At 51.6% G+C, this 16,175-nt stretch overlaps 1 protein-coding gene and 1 pseudogene across 1 annotated transcript; one reads left to right on the top strand and one right to left on the bottom strand.

The window, feature by feature from the left end:
* Window positions 1-1,637: 1,637 nt before the first annotated feature.
* LOC150043811 (cytochrome P450 2F2-like) lies at window positions 1,638-10,172 on the bottom strand. Its single transcript, XM_090322896.1, has 8 exons — window positions 10,094-10,172; window positions 7,763-7,912; window positions 6,374-6,534; window positions 5,409-5,588; window positions 4,896-5,037; window positions 4,063-4,250; window positions 3,516-3,657; window positions 1,638-2,122 (listed from the first exon to the last, which is right to left on the bottom strand). The coding sequence occupies exons 2-8, from the start codon at window positions 7,836-7,838 to the stop codon at window positions 1,941-1,943; spliced, it is 1,071 nt and encodes a 356-aa protein (XP_090179022.1). The 5' UTR covers window positions 7,839-7,912; window positions 10,094-10,172; the 3' UTR covers window positions 1,638-1,940.
* Window positions 10,173-14,820: 4,648 nt separating this feature from the next.
* On the top strand, window positions 14,821-15,619 carry LOC150043812 (uncharacterized; annotated as a pseudogene).
* Window positions 15,620-16,175: the final 556 nt, after the last annotated feature.

Below are 16,175 nucleotides of genomic sequence, written 5' to 3' on the forward strand. Positions count from 1 at the left end.
CTCCCTCTAAATCAGTGAACCTGGAAGCTTCTGTCTATCCCCATAGGAGACTCTTCCTTCGTATTGCTACAGGGTGAAAATCACACATAAGTTTCATTGTGTGCACTGCAGAATTACATCAAAAGTTGAAATCACATCCTCACCCAAGTCACCTTTTGACTTCTTAAACATATTTATTTATTTTTGCCAGTCCTGGGGCTTGAACTCAGGGACTGTGTGCTTTCCCTGAGCTTCTTTTGCTAAAGTCTAGTACTCTACCAGTTGGTTCACAGTACTACTTCCAGGTTTTTCTGCAGTACTGAGGAATTGAATTCAGGGATTCATGCATGGCAGGCAAACACTCTACCATTAAGAAACATTCCCAGCCAAATTTTTATATTTAAATACCAGTACCAGGACTTGAGTTCAGGACTGTACACTTTGGCTTAGAGTTATTTATCGTTTTTCTTTTGCTCATGGCTGGCACTCTGACAACAGAGCCACACCTATACGTTTAGCTTTTTGTTGGTTCAATGGAGATAAAGAGTCTTTCAAATTTGTCTGCCTAGAATGGCTTCAAACCATAGTTTTGGGGGCCGGAAGTTTGGCCTAGTGGTTAAAGTGCTTGCCTAGCATGCACGAAGACCAGGGTTCAATTCCTCGGTACCACATACATAGAAAAAAAGAAGCCAGAGAGGTATTGGGGCTCAAGTGGTAGAGCTCTAGCCTCGAGAAAGCCCAAGGACAGTGCCTAGGCTCTGAGCTGAAGCCGCAGGACTGACAAGCAAGCAGGCAAACAAAAAAACCCAGACGTAGTGACTCGTGCCTGTAATCCTAACTATTCAGGAGGCTGAGGACTGTGGTTCAAAGATATCCCGGGCCTGTGAGACTTTTATCTCCAACCACTGGAAAATGGGAAGTGGTGCTGTGGCTCCAGGGGTAGGGTGGTAGCCTTCAATTGAAGAGCTCTGGGACAGTGCCTAGGCCCAGAGTTTAAGCCCCATGACCCACAAACAAAACAAAACACAATTTTTAGCTTTCAGCACCCTGAGTAGATAGTATAGACTCCTGGCTAGAAGTTTACTTGATCTCTATACCACAAGTAACATCATTAGACCATCCCCTCTCTCCTCCCTCTTGTACTTATTTCCTATTACAATACTATCCAGGCACTGGTGGCTACTATGGGGTGTGTGTGTTTGTGCACACGCATGCATGCGTGTGTATCAGAGCTGTGCCTGACCTTTTTCATTCAAGGCTGATGCTCTACCTCTTGAGCCATACCCCTACTTCTGGCTTTTTGGTGGTTTTACTGGAGATAAAGAGTCTCAAAGACTTCCTGAACCAGCCTGGCTTTGAACTCCGAGCTTCAATCTCAGCCTCCTGAGGAGTTAGGATTACAAGTGTGAGCCACCAGTGCCCAATTTCTCATTAATTTTTTTGGACAGTTTTGGGGCTTGAACTCAGGGCCTGGGCACCGTCCTTGAGCTTGCTCAGGGCTAGTGCTCTACCACTTGAGCCACAGCACCACTTATGGCTTTTTCTGTGTATGTGGTACCACAGAATTGAACCTAGGGCTTTATGCATACTAGACAAGCACTATACCATTAGGCCACACTCCTGGCCCCTCATTTTCTTAATGATAGCCAGTCTGACCATTGGTAGGCAATATCAGTGTCATTTAATTCTGCCAAGACAGGTTAAAATCTATTAGAAAGATAACTTGTTGGGAAATGATACAGGAATTGCAAGTAAGGGAACAGGTCCCGGGCACAGGGTGAGGGGTTTTCATGCCAAAGTGATTCTGTCTGAACTCACAGTGCATACAGGTACAGGATGGACATGGGTTGACAGGGGAAGGACACGTGACTACCAGACACGAAGGGGAGGTGGAGGAGGACAGAATATTCCCTAGACACCCGCCACCAAGCTCACAGGACAGGCTTCCAGGTGTAGGGGTGTCAGCGGGGGATCATTTTCAACTTGAAAGGCCTGGGCACACTGCCCAGCCCAGAGCTGAGTGGAGTCAGGTCGATGTCCTCGGGCGCCACCAGCGGCTGCAAGGTGAAACGCTGCAGGATGGCGGTGAAGAAGAGGAAGAGTTCCATTCTGGCCAGAGACTCCCCCAGACACAGCCTGCGCCCTGCAGGGGTGACAGAGGAGGGACCGGAGGAGTGAAGGCCAGATAAGGGGTTGAGGGACTGCACCTTGCTCCCCCAAACCCTCAGAGGAAACCCTGAGGCTAGGAAGGTGCTTGGAGAAATTGGAGCAAATGCAAATTCAAAGCACAGCAGCTGTCCCGGGTTCAAATTTGGACAATGTCAGAAATAATTTTTCTGCTGTTAGGCAAGACAGTTTCTGGGCATTTTGAGTGTGCATTGCTGGGCTAGAGCTTGAACTCAGCTCCTGGGAGTCGTCCCTTGGCTTTTTCACACAAGGCTGGCTCTCTACTACTTCAACCATAGCCCTTCTTCTAGCTTCTTTGGGGGGTTAATTACAGCTAAGAGACTGATGGTCTTTTCTGTCCTAGCTAGCCTTCAGCTGTGACCCTGCAGCTCTCAGCCTCATAAGGAAGTAGGATTACAAAAGTGAGCCCCAGAGTCTGATTTATAATCTGCATATTCATGGGTGTAGGAGTTGAGGCTAAGAGAAGGGAAGAAACAAATCCAAGATCACACCGACAGGATGGGGTGGGGGGTGCAAACCATCTGGGTGGGCAGCTGTGAGCCCAGCTCCAGCTCCCAGGCATGGTGGGGCTCGTACAAGTGAATATGGTCATTTTTTAAATTATTTTTCCTTGCTCCAGAGAAAATGGCAATGTTCCCCCTAAAAGCATAATTGAACCAAAATAAAGCACCAAAGCTGGAAGTGCTTCACCTGTGCCTCTTAGTGGCAGAGCTTTTATGGTTTTTGTTGTTGGTTGTGGGGCTTGAACTCTAGGCCTGGGTGCTGCGCCTGAGCTCTTCAGATCAAAGTTACCTCCCTATCCCTTGAGTCACAGCCCCTCTTCCAGTTTTCTAGTGGTTAATTGGAGATACGAGTCTCCCAGTTTTTAGTGCCTGGGCTGGCTTTGAAGTGTGATCCTCAGATCTCAGCCTCCTGAGTAGCTAGGATTACAGGTGTGTGCTACCTCACCAGGCTAGTGGCAAAACTTTTAAGTTACTTTAGAGTTGGGAGTGTGAGTGAATCTCTGTGCATTCAAGGATAAGCATGGTGTGGGATGGAGAAGCAAGAGAGTTTATTTGGTGAAATTAGAACTAGGACTGCTCTGTAGCTACTCAGGAGGCTGAAATCTGAGGATGTTTTTTTCAAAATCAGCCAGAGCAGGAAAGTCCATGAAACGTCTCCAATTAACCAGCAAAAGGCTGGAAGTGGAGCTGTGGCTGGAGTGGTAGAGGATAAGCATTGGGGGAAATATCAAGTGAAAATACAAGGCCTTGAGTTCAAATTTCAGTTACTGACAAATACACACAACAGAAACAAAACCAACAAACAAGAAACATTCTAAGGCTAGGAAGACTGTGTTATGTACTCACCAGCTGAGAAGGGCATTAAGGCTGGACTCTTCTTGAAAGACTGATTGGCTTCTAGAAAATGGTCAGGGTTGAATTCATGGGGAGTCTTGAACTGGCTGGGGTCTTGGTGCACGGTGTTAAGGAGGGTGATGACATCAGTGCCCTGTGAGGATGGGGAGGGGTTGGCTTTGTGCAAGCTGACATTTGCACTTTATAGATACCTGGAGTTCGAGGGCACATGGAAGGGGCAGAGGAGAGGCCACGGGACTCCATCTGGGGTTCCCGTGATGCTGGTGTGTGTGGTGGCGTCTGAGGAAGGAAGGGGGGGCGTCCCGCCCGTATAAGCAGATGCTCAGTGTCTAGGTGGGGAGACGTCTCAGAACCGGGGTTCTGGCCACAGGAGATCCTAGGACGCAGTGCGCACCCCCGGGGACTGGAACGAGGAGCCCCGGCGGCGCGTGCTGGTGGCAGGCCAGGGGAAGGGGCTGGGGTGGAGGGCTGCCCTGTGGCGAGGCCCGGGCGCCACGGGCAGGGGGAAGAGCGGGAGGCGGGTCGGGTGGGAGCGCACCTCGGGGATCAGGAAGCCGCGGAACTCCGTGTCCTTGATGACGCGGTGCGGCAGGCTCATGGGGATGACGTCAGCGAAGCGCTGCACCTCGTGGATCACGGCGTCGGTGTAGGGCATGGCGGCGCGGTCCTCCAGCGTGGGCTGGCGCGAGTGCCCCACCACCTTGTCGATCTCTTCCTGCACGCGGGCTGGAGGCCGAGGGGGAAGGCGGGGCGGGCCGGTCACCAGGGTGAGCCGGGAGCCCGGGAGGGGCCCTAGAGAGGACCCGTGGGTGTGCAGGGCTGAGCGAGAGTGCGCGCGGAGCGGGTGGGCGCGCGGGCGCCCGAGGGAGGGGCTGTGTGGGCGGGACTTCCGGCCGCTGCTGGGGTCCTGTGGGCGGGGCTCCCAGGACTGGGCTGGTGACTGATGGGCGTCGTGGTGGGATGGTGCGCGCCTGTGTGTGAGCGGGAAGAATCTTGGGGATCAATCCAGGGGCCAGGGGTGGAGAAATAGGGAGTCCCACACTGGGCCTTGTGGGCGTGGGGAGATAAAGGAGGGGTGGCTATGGGTTGAGAGGTCTGTTGGAGGGCGTGGTTGTAGGCGTGGCTTGTGCATGGCAGGGGCGTGGCTTGGGTGAGATCCACGGCATGGTCGGGGGTGTGGTTAGAAGCACAGCTGGAGGTGGACTTGGGGTGTGGCTTTGGGCAAGGTTTTGGGAAGACCAGGGAATTGTGCTCCAAGGCTGGATCCCTACACACCCGGTTAGATCTGGCTAGGAGGCGTGGACCCTGCCCACTTTCCCGGGGCGCCTCAGGCTTTACCGCTATGTGGTCGTAATCAGAGCCAGCTCGCACCTTGAATTTTGGGGTATTTCATGAGTATGAGGAAGGCGTAGCGCATCGTGGTGCCCACTGTCTCCGTGCCACCGAAAAGCAGGTTATGCGTGGTCATCAGCAGGGTGTTCATTTGGAAGTGGGTGAGCGGGTCCTTCTTCTCCTGCAGAGATTGACACGGGATGGTACAGGTCAGGGCCCAGGGATTCCACTCCCAGCCCTGCGCCACGGTGCTGGGTGCCAGGTGGGCTTACTCCCTGGTTACCTTTCCAGGGAGATGGGGCGGGTTGGGGGCGCGGCTTGGGAGGGGGCAGAGTCTAGCTGGGGAAAACCTCAGCCCCAGAATTCAGGATGAAGTCAGCACTGGCAATGAGCCGTTAATTAGAACTCTCAACAGAGCCCAGTACCCCAAATGGTCTTCCAGGAGAAAATTGTTCAGCCCCTGCACAATCTGGGATCGCTGGAGGTTTGTGGTCCGGGTAGCGAGAGAGTTTCAGGCTCGACTACAGGTGGGATTTCCAAGGCAAGGATTACCTCTGCCATCTTGGTGAGGAAACAATCGATGAAGTCCCGGGGGTTGTCGGGGTCTAGAGAAGCCTGGTGTTCGCGGACGCTGCGGGCGATCAGATCTTTCATACCTCTGAAGTTCTGGAACATTCGTCGGTGTGACCCCACAGGCAGCCAGTCGAGAAGACCCGGGAAGATGTTGTAGAGCTGGGGATGGGGAAGAGTTGGAGGGGCTTGGAGGATTAGGCAGGGCGTGTTTGTGTTCTTTCTTTACTTTCCTGTGTTGCCTGTCCTCGAGCTTGAACTCAGGTCCTGGCTCCTCTCCCTGATTGTTTTTGCTCAAGGCTAGCTCTCACTTCAACCACACTTTTCATTTTGGGTATTTGGGTGGTTAATGGGAAATAAGCGTCTCACAGACTTTTTTGTCTGGGCTGGGTTTGAACTGGATTTCTCAGATCTGTCCCTACTCAGTAGCTAGAATTATAGGCGGGAGTGCTGGTATGGTATTTGTGGGGGGGAGGGTTGGAAAGAGACATGCTGTAAATCAAGAGCTTTAAGGAGACAGGACACCTATATGGTCGGGAGTGACCAGAGCCTTAGAGGAAATGTGAATGGCAGAGAGTGGGGGTTGGGGACCGGGGGGCGATGGGGGGAGGTATGCAGACTGGGTTAATGAAGGTTCTTTCAACAGAGAATGTGGCCATATAAGAAGTCTTGCTGGGATTGAGTCCGTGGACGTTCTATCCCAGAAGGGTGGGACCAGACTGGACCAATAGATGCCTCTTCTCCACAGGGGCGTGGCCAGAGGGGGGCGTGACCAGACTGGACCAATAGAGGTCCCTTCTTCAGAGGGGCGTGGTCAGATGGGCGGGGCCAGAGTGAATCCAGGCGCAGCATTTTCTGTGCGGGCTCTTTCCAGTGGCATTTCAATCTTAGTAACCACCCCTCCCACCTCACCCCCAGCCTGGCTCTGTCCCGCCTCAGCTGCTGACCTCGCCCCAGGGACTGCTCATGATCTGGAAGTTGTCGTTGATGAAGCGGATAATGGTCAGCAGGCGCTCGTCGCTGTAATCGAAGCGGTGGCCGAAGATCACCGAGCAGATGATGTTGGACACGGAGCGGCTCAGTATGAACACTGGGTCGAAGGGCTCCCCTGAGGGGTGGAGGAGGGGGGAAGGGGACGGAGTCAGGTGTCCAGCTGTGGAAGACACCCTGTGCCACCCAGGCCTCTCAGCCCCATGCTGCCTCGGCTCCAACTGGCACGCTGGCTGGCCATGCAGCCACAGACCCAGCTCACAAGTTGTGGCAGCCACATTGCCACCCGCCAGGCAGGCTGCGCACCAGACCCAGAAAGTACTCAGGAAGACACTGGGCCTCTGAAAACCACAGCATTCTGCAGATTTTCACAAGACCCCACCAACAGAACGGGTTTTTCCTGCCATCACAGCACGTTCCAGATGATCAGACTTGACAGAACACATGTAGCTGCCTCTCTCTCTCTCTCTCTCTCTCTCTCTCTCACACACACACACACACACACACACACCCCTACACAGAGGAACACAATGCTCACAGTCTCCAAGAGCCACACAGGCCACAGTCAACAGGGGCAGAGGAACCATCTGAACAGAGCCACCCAGACCCATTAGTCCCAGCCCAGTCTACTGCTAAGGACACTGTGTTTGAAGCCTGACTTGGGCTCCCCAGGTCCTCAGGTGACCTGGGCCTGCAGAAGTCCAGTTCCCTTAAGCTCAGTTTTGTCTGCAGTCAAATGGACTTCGTGGAATCACCCCCTTCATGAGGCAATTGGAAGAGGTCAGTGATGGTGGGCGGGGTCTCCTGGGTGTGATCTGACCCATTAGGAGACTGTGGAATAATGCTTCCCCCTCCCCTCAAGAAGTCCATGTCCCCTTCCTTACAACCTGTGCTTTTCAGGGCCATGTGTTGGCCTAGCGGTAGAGTGCTTGCCTAGCATGCACAAAGACCCAGGTTAAATTCCTCAGTACCACATACATAGACAAAAGCCAGAAATGGTTGTGTGGTTCAAGTGGTAAAGCTCTAGCCTTGAGAGAGTCCAAAGGCAGTGTCCCGGCCCTGACTTCAAGGCCCAGGACTGGCAAAAAAATAAAGTTGTAACCTGTGCTTTTCACAGTAAAAGGGACTTTCAGATGTGATAAAGAATGGAGACAGCCAGGAGGAGCTGGTGCCTCACGCCTGAAATCTCGGTCATAAGCAGAAGGGCCTCTAGGGGCGCCATTCTCATAATGAGTCAAGTGAGGGCCCTCCAGAGGTTTTGCATTCACATCAGTGCCTACTAAGAAGGGTGCATGTTGATTAGGGGTGGAGACTGCATTCACTAAGGACTCCTTTTCCACCCTGACCTTGTGTCTTCTGCAGGGACTCTAGCAGGAAGCTGCCTTCCTCCAGGATCCTCTCCTCCATGCTTCTCTTTCCCATCCCAAAGTTCCGTAGAATCTGGACAGAGAACTTTCTCAGGACCTTCCACCGTTCTCCATTGGAGAAAGCAAGGCCTAAGGAGAAGAGGAGTGGTTAGCCCAATGGACATCTCAGTCCCGGAATCCCCCTTTTCCTGGTGTTTCCTGGAAGATAGACTGATTCTCTTTTCAGGAAACCTCCAGGGTGGGTGAGATTGTTTTGTTTGAGTTTCCACAGGGCCTTGGGATTTCCTTTCCTCACTTCTGGACATCCTGACTCTTTAAGAACCTCATGACTGCTGAGTGCTGATGGCTCACACCTGTCATCCTAGCTACTCCCAGGCTGAGATCTGAGGATCATGACTCCAACCCAACCTGGGCAGGGAAGTCTGCCAGAGTCTTACATGCAATGAGCCACAAAAAAATAGTTGGAAGTGGAGCTGGGCTCAAGTGTTAGAGCAACTATCTTGGGGCATAAAAGCTGAGGGCCAGCACTCAGTTTCTGAGTTTAAGCCACACATAAAGACTCTCCTAAGTATTTAGTGAAGTGCTAGTCAGAAGCCAGGACAGAGGCTTAGGACGGTCCCTACTCTCCTTGCTTTTGCCTAGTGGGAGCCTTGTTGGTGATTACGCATTAAGCATTGCACAAATAAGAGAGAATAAACAAGGAAAATAAACCTTGGGTCACTGGGATCCTGACCTAGAACAAGACTGGCTGCTGGGTATTTGCCAAGTCCTTCTTGAAGGTTATCGTATTCTTCCTCCTAATTACTATAGACCCCTGGCCTACTACTAGCTTCATACTGATAGACAGTGTCATATTGAGTTGCATTTCCCAATTGACTTTGAACCATAGGATAATACCTTGAATTTGTTTTTCAAACTTTTTTTTTTTTGGAGGTCATGGGACTTGAACTCTGGGCCTGGGCGCCCCTTCTGTTTTTTTTTTCTGGTGATTAATTGGAGGTAAGAATCTCATGGACTTTTTTTAGTGCCCGGGCTGGCTTTGAACCATGAACCTCAGATCTCAGCTTGCTCAGTATTTAGGATTACAGGTGTGAGCTTCTGTGCCTGGATTGCTTTTCAAACATATTATATGCTGGGGTTTACACTCAGTGCCTGGGCAGTGTCCTTGAGATGTCTTTTCACCCCTTAATTCTAGCACTCTATTACAAAGTCACAGTTCCGCTTCTGGCTTTCTGGTGGTTGATTGGAGACTCCAGTCTCATAGACTCTCCTTCCTGGACTTTCTTTGCACTGTGATCTTCTACATGTTAGCCTTCTGATTAGCTAGGATTACAAACATACCACCAGTGCCTGGCTTTGCAATGACTTTTGAGGTCAGTCAATAGTCCTTATCACATAGTTTCCCTTGAATGAGAGATGTATGCTTCAAAAATGTTGATTTCCAAGTTCATGGGGGACTGAGCAGAGGAGGATTTTAGAATGTGTGATATGAGCTATTGAATGGTGGAGCGCAGAGGTGAGTCTGGGTTGAGATGCTCACTAGAGTGGTGAGAACAAGGAGAGAGAAGGTAATGAGGCTGATGATAGACTGGGCTCGAGGCTGGGTGGGGGAATGGGGGTCGGTGGAAGAAGGACTTGGGAGTTTGGACTTGAGTTTGACTTTGGCAATGACAGTGAGATTAAGGTTGAAAATGAAGTTTGGACTTGTGTTGAAAACAGTGAGGTTTGGCAACTTAGGTGAGTAATTAGGATGGAAGATTTGACTGGTGGAGGATGGGGAGAAATGACTAGAGAATTCAGTGTAATGAGATTAAGGTGGGGCTGATAGTAGAATTTAAGAAGAGAGGGGGCTGGGAATGTGGCCTAGTGGTAGTGTACGCCTAGCATGCATGAAACCCACGGTTTGCTTCATCAGTACCTCATACACAGAAAAAGCCAGCAGTGGTGCTGTGGCTCAAGTGGTAGTGTTAGCCTTGAGTAAAAGAAGGTCAAGGACAGTGCCCAGGCTGTAAGTTCAAGCCCCAGGACTGGCCAAAAAAAATTGGATGCTGGTTAGTGATATAGCTACTCAGGAGGGTCAGATCTGAGGATCGTGTTCAATGGGCAGGAAAGTCTGTGAGACTCTATGTCCAATGAACCACCAAAAAAGCCAGAGTGGAGCTTGGCTCAAGTGGCAGAGCACTAGACTTAAGCACAGAGCTGGAGTTGGATAGTAATGGGGTTGGGATGGAGCTGCAGTTCAAGGTCCTGGGGTGACTGGAGGTGGGAAAGCTTGGGGCATGGTGGAGGAGGAGGAGGGGAGACACTCACCATCGCCCTTGGTAAAGTTGAAAAACACTGGGTAATGTCCACGGCCACTGAAGTCCTCGCCCTGGTCCACCAGCGCCTCCTTCACTGTTTGGTACCCGCTCAGCACCACCACGCGCCTGGGCCCCAGGTACACGGTGTACACGGAGCCGTATTCCTTGCTCAGCTGAGGAGGGGAGGAGGAGGTCACGGGGGCTCTTGCCCCCTCCTCCCACCCCCAAGGGTCCGTCCCCCACCTTGGTGAGGGAGGTCAGCAAGTCTTGGGAGCGGAGCTGCAGCAGGTTCCCCAGAACCGGGAGAGGCCTGGGCCCTGGGGGCAGCCGGCCCTTGCCCCAAGAGCCCAAGGACAGGAGCAGGGAGACCCCTGCCAGCAGCAGGAGCAGCACCGCCGTGCCCACGCCGTCCATGCCAGGCAGCCTCTGGCTCTGCAAGGCAAAGGCAGGTGAGAGCAGCTCCTCTCTGTCCTCCTGTCCTCCTGGAGTCTTCCTTCTTCAGGTCACTGCAATGGGGCAGAGAGAGGGAGAAAGGAGGTGGAGGGAAGCAGAGAGGTCAGAGGAGAGGAGAGAAGAGGAGAGAAGAGGAGAGGAGAAGAGGGGAGGGCAGGGGAGAGGAAGGGAGGGGAGGGGAAGGGAGGACAAAACAGAGGCAAGATAGTAGAAACAGACAGAGGTGAAGATCAGAGAGTCTGAGAAATAACAGGGCACAGACAGCTATGTGTTCTTAGTTAGATGTCTGTCTGTCTGTCTGTCTATCTATCTATCTATCTATCTATCTATCTATCTATCTATCTATCTATCTATCTCTATCATTTACTCAGCTAGTTAGTTATCTATCAAGTTAGTTATCTATCTACTGTTTCTAGGCACAGAGATTAGACAAACCAAAATATAGAGATTGAGGTACATTGGACCTTTCTCTCTGGAGGGACTCTTAGAAAGACAGGAGAGATGGAGATGAGGAAACAGAGAGGTTCAGTTACTTAGAAAAAATGAAGGGGGCAACAAGCACAAATGGAGCCAAGCTTTCACTCAACAACAAAAATAAAAACACCCCCCCAAAGGAACAACAAAAGCAGAAATATTTCAGGAGAGTGAGAAGAGAGAGAGAGAGAGAGAGAGAGAGAGAGAGAGAGAGAGAGAGAGAGAGAGAGAGAGAGAGAGAGAGACAGAGAGAGACACAGAGAGAGACACAGAGAGAGACAGAAAAAGAAAGAAAATACTGAGTAGAAGAAAAAGAGCCACAGAAACAGAACACACACCCAGAGACACCTTGATTCCCACACAGGCTGGCAGGTAAGGTTGGGGTGAGGTTGATATGGAATCTACAGCCTTAGCTTTGGGGAGTCCCCCCTTCTCCGAGCCCTCCTTCCACTGCCTGCCATTCACAGCTGAGGTAACTTTGGGAGATCTAGGGGGTGGTGACTTCTCAAGTTGTTTTTATCTGCACCTACCCTATCCCCACCCACCTTCCCACCATGCTCTGGGCCAGCAGTCATGGAAGAGGGGTGGCCATAGCCCAGGAACCCTCCTTTACCTGGGGCCTTCTAGCCTGCAGGCTGAGCTGGGCTCTCCCAGCTGTGGTCAGTGTTAGATGTGGGTCCCAGATCAGGGCAAAGGCTCTTCTGCTCTAGGCTGGGCTCTGGGGAGGGTGGGGTTGGGGGGTGTGACTGCAGGAGGGGGCTGGCCTGGACAGGAGCAGATCCAGTGCTGCGCTGAGTTCCTTTGTCATTTTTTTTGGTCATGGGTTTCAACTCAAGTCTTGGCCTCTGTCTTTGAGCTCCTTTTGTTCAAAGCTACTACCACTTTGAACCAGGGCATTATTTCCATTTTTCTGGTAGTTCACTGGAGATAAGAGTCTCATAGACTTTTGTGCCCAAGCTGGCTTTGAACCCTGATCCTTAGATCTCAGCTTCCCCAGTAGCTAGGATGAGAGTTGTGAGACATTAGCAACTCTCTCCTTTGTCATTTTGGAAACTTTGGTTTTTATGTCTCTGGGTTTAAGGCCAATGCTGCAACTTACTGGCCAGAGACCTTGGGGAAGCCAAATTCTTCCCTGGAATTTTCTTGTGTCTAGGAGGCTGAGTTTCCAGAGCTTCTGTTTCCATCCTCTCCTCATCTCCTCTTCTTCCTCCTCCTCCTCTTTACATACATTCATACATATATATACATATATATATATACACTCATACACACACATATCTCTATCTATCTGTCTGTCTGTCTGTCTGTCTGTCTGTCTGTCTGTCTATGGAGAGAAAGTCTGCTGGTCCTTTGGATTCAACTCAGAGCCTAGGTTATGTTCCCTAGCTTTATTTTTGCTCAAGACTTGTGCTCTACCACTTGTGCCACAGCTCCATGTCCTTTATATCTAGTCTTTGTTTCTTCATCTTAAAAGATGTTTGTCTCAAATTTTTTTTTTGCCAGTCCTGGGCTTGAGCTCAGGGCCTGAGCACTGTCCTTGGACTTTCTCAAGGCTAGAGCTCTACCACTTGAGCCTCAGCACCACTTCCAGCTTTTTGCTATGTATGCGGGGTACGGAGGAATTGAACCCAGGTCTTCATGCATGCTAGGCAAGCACTCTACCACTAGGCCAAACTCCCGGCCCCGTTTGTCTCAAATTTTGTGGGATCTCATTAGGCTTCTGTCTTGGGGCCAGGGGAGGCGTGGGTGGGCAGGGAGGACCTCATGCAAATTCCTGTTGGTTCTCTCCTTCATTTGTGTCTTGCATCTTTGCCTTGCTTTCTCCTTTTTTTTTGCCAGTCCTGGGGTTTGAAGTCAGGGCCTGAGCACTGTCCTTGGGCTTTCTCAAGGCTAGTGATCTGCGACTTGAGCCACAGCACTGCTTGCAGTTTTTTATTTTGTATGTGGTACTGAGGAATCGAACCCAGGTCTTCATGCATGCTAGGGAAGCACTCTATCACTAGGCCAAACTCCCAGCCTAGGAGCAGGTTTTTTTTTTGTTGTTTGTTTTTGTGGGTCATGAGCCTTGAACTCTGGGCCCAAGCATTGTCCCCGAGCTCTCCAACTCAAGGCTATAGTCCAGCCTCACTTTGCGTTTTCTAGTGATTAACCGAAGATAAGATCTCACAGTCCTTAGTGCCAGGGCTGGCTTTGAACCATGATCCTCAGATCTCAGCCTCCTGAGGAGCTAGGATTGAAGAGTGGAAAAATACTTGTTGGTGAAATAACCTCCCTCGCCCCAGGCCTTGTTCTGGGAATCAAAAAACCGCAGAAAACACTTATTAACCGGGACGTGAAGCCCAGGTGGCAACGGTTCATCGCCCGGCGGTTAGACACCTGAGCTCTGACCAATCCTGAAGTCACCAGTGGTTCAATAAAAGCTGTGTGTAATCTCTGCTCCGGGCCTCTTAGCATCACCGGCAAGGAGTGCGTGGAGGACCGAGTTCGAACTCGCAATAAACGACCCTTGCTGCTTTGATTTGACTTCGGTCTCTGGTGGTCCTTTTGGGGGTCTTCGGAATTCGGGTACACTTGGGGGCTCGTCCGGGATCCCCCAAGCCCACCCAGACGCCTGGTCAATGGGTCGTAGGAAGTCGGCTGGTAAGTGATTCGACTCTGTCTCTGTGTATTGTCTGTTATTCTGGATTGCCTGCAGGCTCTGCATCTGGGCCAACAAAGAGTCCTGGCGGACGTGCTATAAGGCTGTCGGCAGGGTTGGTGGGAGATGTCCCCCGGACCCCATCTAGGGCTATCTGTAATAGCCCGTCTGGTCCGGCAGGACTTAGCCTGAAGCGCGCTTGTGGTCTGTGTCTGTGTCCGCTCCACGTATTTCTGTTTGTTCATCTCAACAGTTCCACTTTCAGATCACAATGACGCTGGACCGGGAAGGAGAAGGACCCGTCCCGCTCTTGCCAGAGGACTCAGACATTCCGGGCCCCTGGCCAGAATTATTCATCCTTTTGGTCTATTGCAGGTCACTCCAACTCGTTCCCCTGCGGAGACCATCTGCTGCGCTGTCATCTCCAACCCAGGAAGGTGGCGACTGTGTCAACTCTTCTCGATCTTTGACTATTTCTCTTTTGATTTGGGAATTCTCTTCCGAGATGGGTCAAACACAGAGTACCCCACTTACTCTCCTAATGGCAAATTTTAAGGATGTTAGAGGCAGGGGCTCTGACTTGGGTGTGGAAGTCAAGAAAGGGACACTCATTACCCTTTGTAACCCGGAGTGGCTGACCGTTGACGTTGGATGGCCCTCAGAGGGCACATTCAACCTCCCCATCATATGGACGATAAGGGAGAAGATCTTTTTACCAGGATGGTTTGGCCACCCTGATCAGATTCCTTACATTCTTGTTTGGCAGAACCTGGTAGAGGACCCCTCTGCCTGGTTATCTCCCTTTCTATCCCCCAACCAGGAACCAGTGATGTCTTGTCCCTGTGCCAGGCTGATGCCCCCCGACCACCCAAGCCCTCAGCTCCCCTTTACCCTGTCCTGGCTGACAGCACAGACCCACTACTCCTTGAACCCCCTCCATTCCTTCCTCCTCCTCTCAATCCACAACCTCCTGCAATGCCAGCAGGAGGAGCAGAGGCGCCTTCCCCTAACGAGGGAGAGGCAAACATGGCTGCCCCGGACCCTGTGAGAGAAATCAACACTGAAGGCCCAGCAGGCAGGACGCGGGGATGTGCCCAGTGAGCGGTGAGCCTGCACCTTCCTGACTCCACGGTGGCCCTCCCGCTGTGAGAAATAGGTCTTCCAGATGACACTGGGAACCCGAGCCTCCGTACTGGCCTTTCTCCACCAGTGACCTCTACAACTGGAAAACCCAGAATGCCCATTTTTCTGATAACCCCAAAGATCTGATCTCTCTTCTAGACAGTGTTATGTTCACTCACCAGCCCACCTGGGATGATTGTCAGCAACTCCTCCCAATCCTGTTCACCACAGAGGAGGCGGAAGGGATCCAAGTGGAGGCCAGGAAACTGGTCCCTGGCAACGATGGGCAGCCCACTGTCAACCCAGACTTAATGATACTTTTCCCTTAACCAGACCTCCCCGGGAGGAATGGGACTACAACACGGTGGAAAGTAGGGGAAAGCTACGAGTTTATCACCAGACTCTAATGGCGGGTCTCTAATGGCGGGTCTCCGGGCTGCTGTTTGCAAGCCCACTAATTTGGCCAAGGTGTATTCCGTTCTTCAAGGTAAAGCAGAAACTCCCTCAGGGTACTTAGAGAGATTAATGGAAGCCTTTAGACAGTTCCCCCCAATGGGCCCTGAGGCCCCTGAGGCCCCTGAGAATCAGGCAGCTGTGGTCATGTCCTTTGTTAACCAGGCAGCTCTGGATATTAAGAGGAAGCTACGGAATTTAGAGGACCTAGAAGGGAAAAGTATCCAAGACTTTCTCAGGATTGCTCAGAGAGTTTTTAATAACAGGGATGCCCCGGAGGAGACACAGCTGAGAGCAACAGAGAGAATGACTAAAGTACTGGCTGCTGTAGTTCACCAGGGAAGATCACCACAAAGAGGTTCACGAGGCCCACAACCTTCGAGGCCCCCAGGATGAAATTTGAGTAAAGATCAATGTGCCTACTGTAAAGAGTTGGGTCACTGGGTCAGGGAATGCCCGAAAAAGAAAAAGAACAGGTCGGACCAGTGGCAACAGAAACCTTCCATGTTGGTTACTCATGACGCGGAGGACTAGGGGAGACGGGGTTCAGATCCCCTCCCCGAACCTAGGGAAACTCTGCAGGTGGAGGGGACGCCTGTCCAGCTTTTAGTGGACACAGGAGCTCAGCATTCAGTTCTCACTAAGCCCCAAGGAAAACTCTCTGCAGCCACGTTGTGGGTGCAAGGGGATATGGGAATAAAGAAATACCCCTGGACAACTCAAAGGACTGTGGACCTGGGAACCAGTAAGGTGTCACATTCCTTCCTGGTTATCCCTGAATGCCCCTACCCCTTACTGGGAAGAGACTTATTAACCAAGATGGGGGCTCAGATTTATTTCCTGCCAGATGGGCCCAAGGTGACAAACTCCCAGAGTGGGCCACTGTCAATACTGACCCTAGCATTAGAGGATGAATACCACCTCCATCAGCAAAACCCCCCCTGACCAGAGA

The sequence above is a fragment of the Megascapheus bottae genome, chromosome 31 (genome assembly GCF_031878675.1).
Source record: "Megascapheus bottae isolate mThoBot1 chromosome 31, mThoBot2.hap1, whole genome shotgun sequence".
Taxonomy (NCBI): Eukaryota; Metazoa; Chordata; class Mammalia; order Rodentia; family Geomyidae; genus Megascapheus; species Megascapheus bottae.

Bases quoted from the DNA above. Each gene is read 5' to 3' on its own strand.
- LOC150043811 (XM_090322896.1), bottom strand. From the start codon at position 7,838: ATGGGAAAGAGAAGCATGGAGGAGAGGATCCTGGAGGAAGGCAGCTTC. The intron at 4,251-4,895 runs GTGCGAGCTGGC...CTCGGCCTCCAG, and splicing joins GAAATACCCCAAAATTCAAG to CCCGCGTGCAGGAAGAGATC. The intron at 2,123-3,515 runs GTGAGTACATAA...TCACCCCTGCAG, and splicing joins CTTAATGCCCTTCTCAGCTG to GGCGCAGGCTGTGTCTGGGG.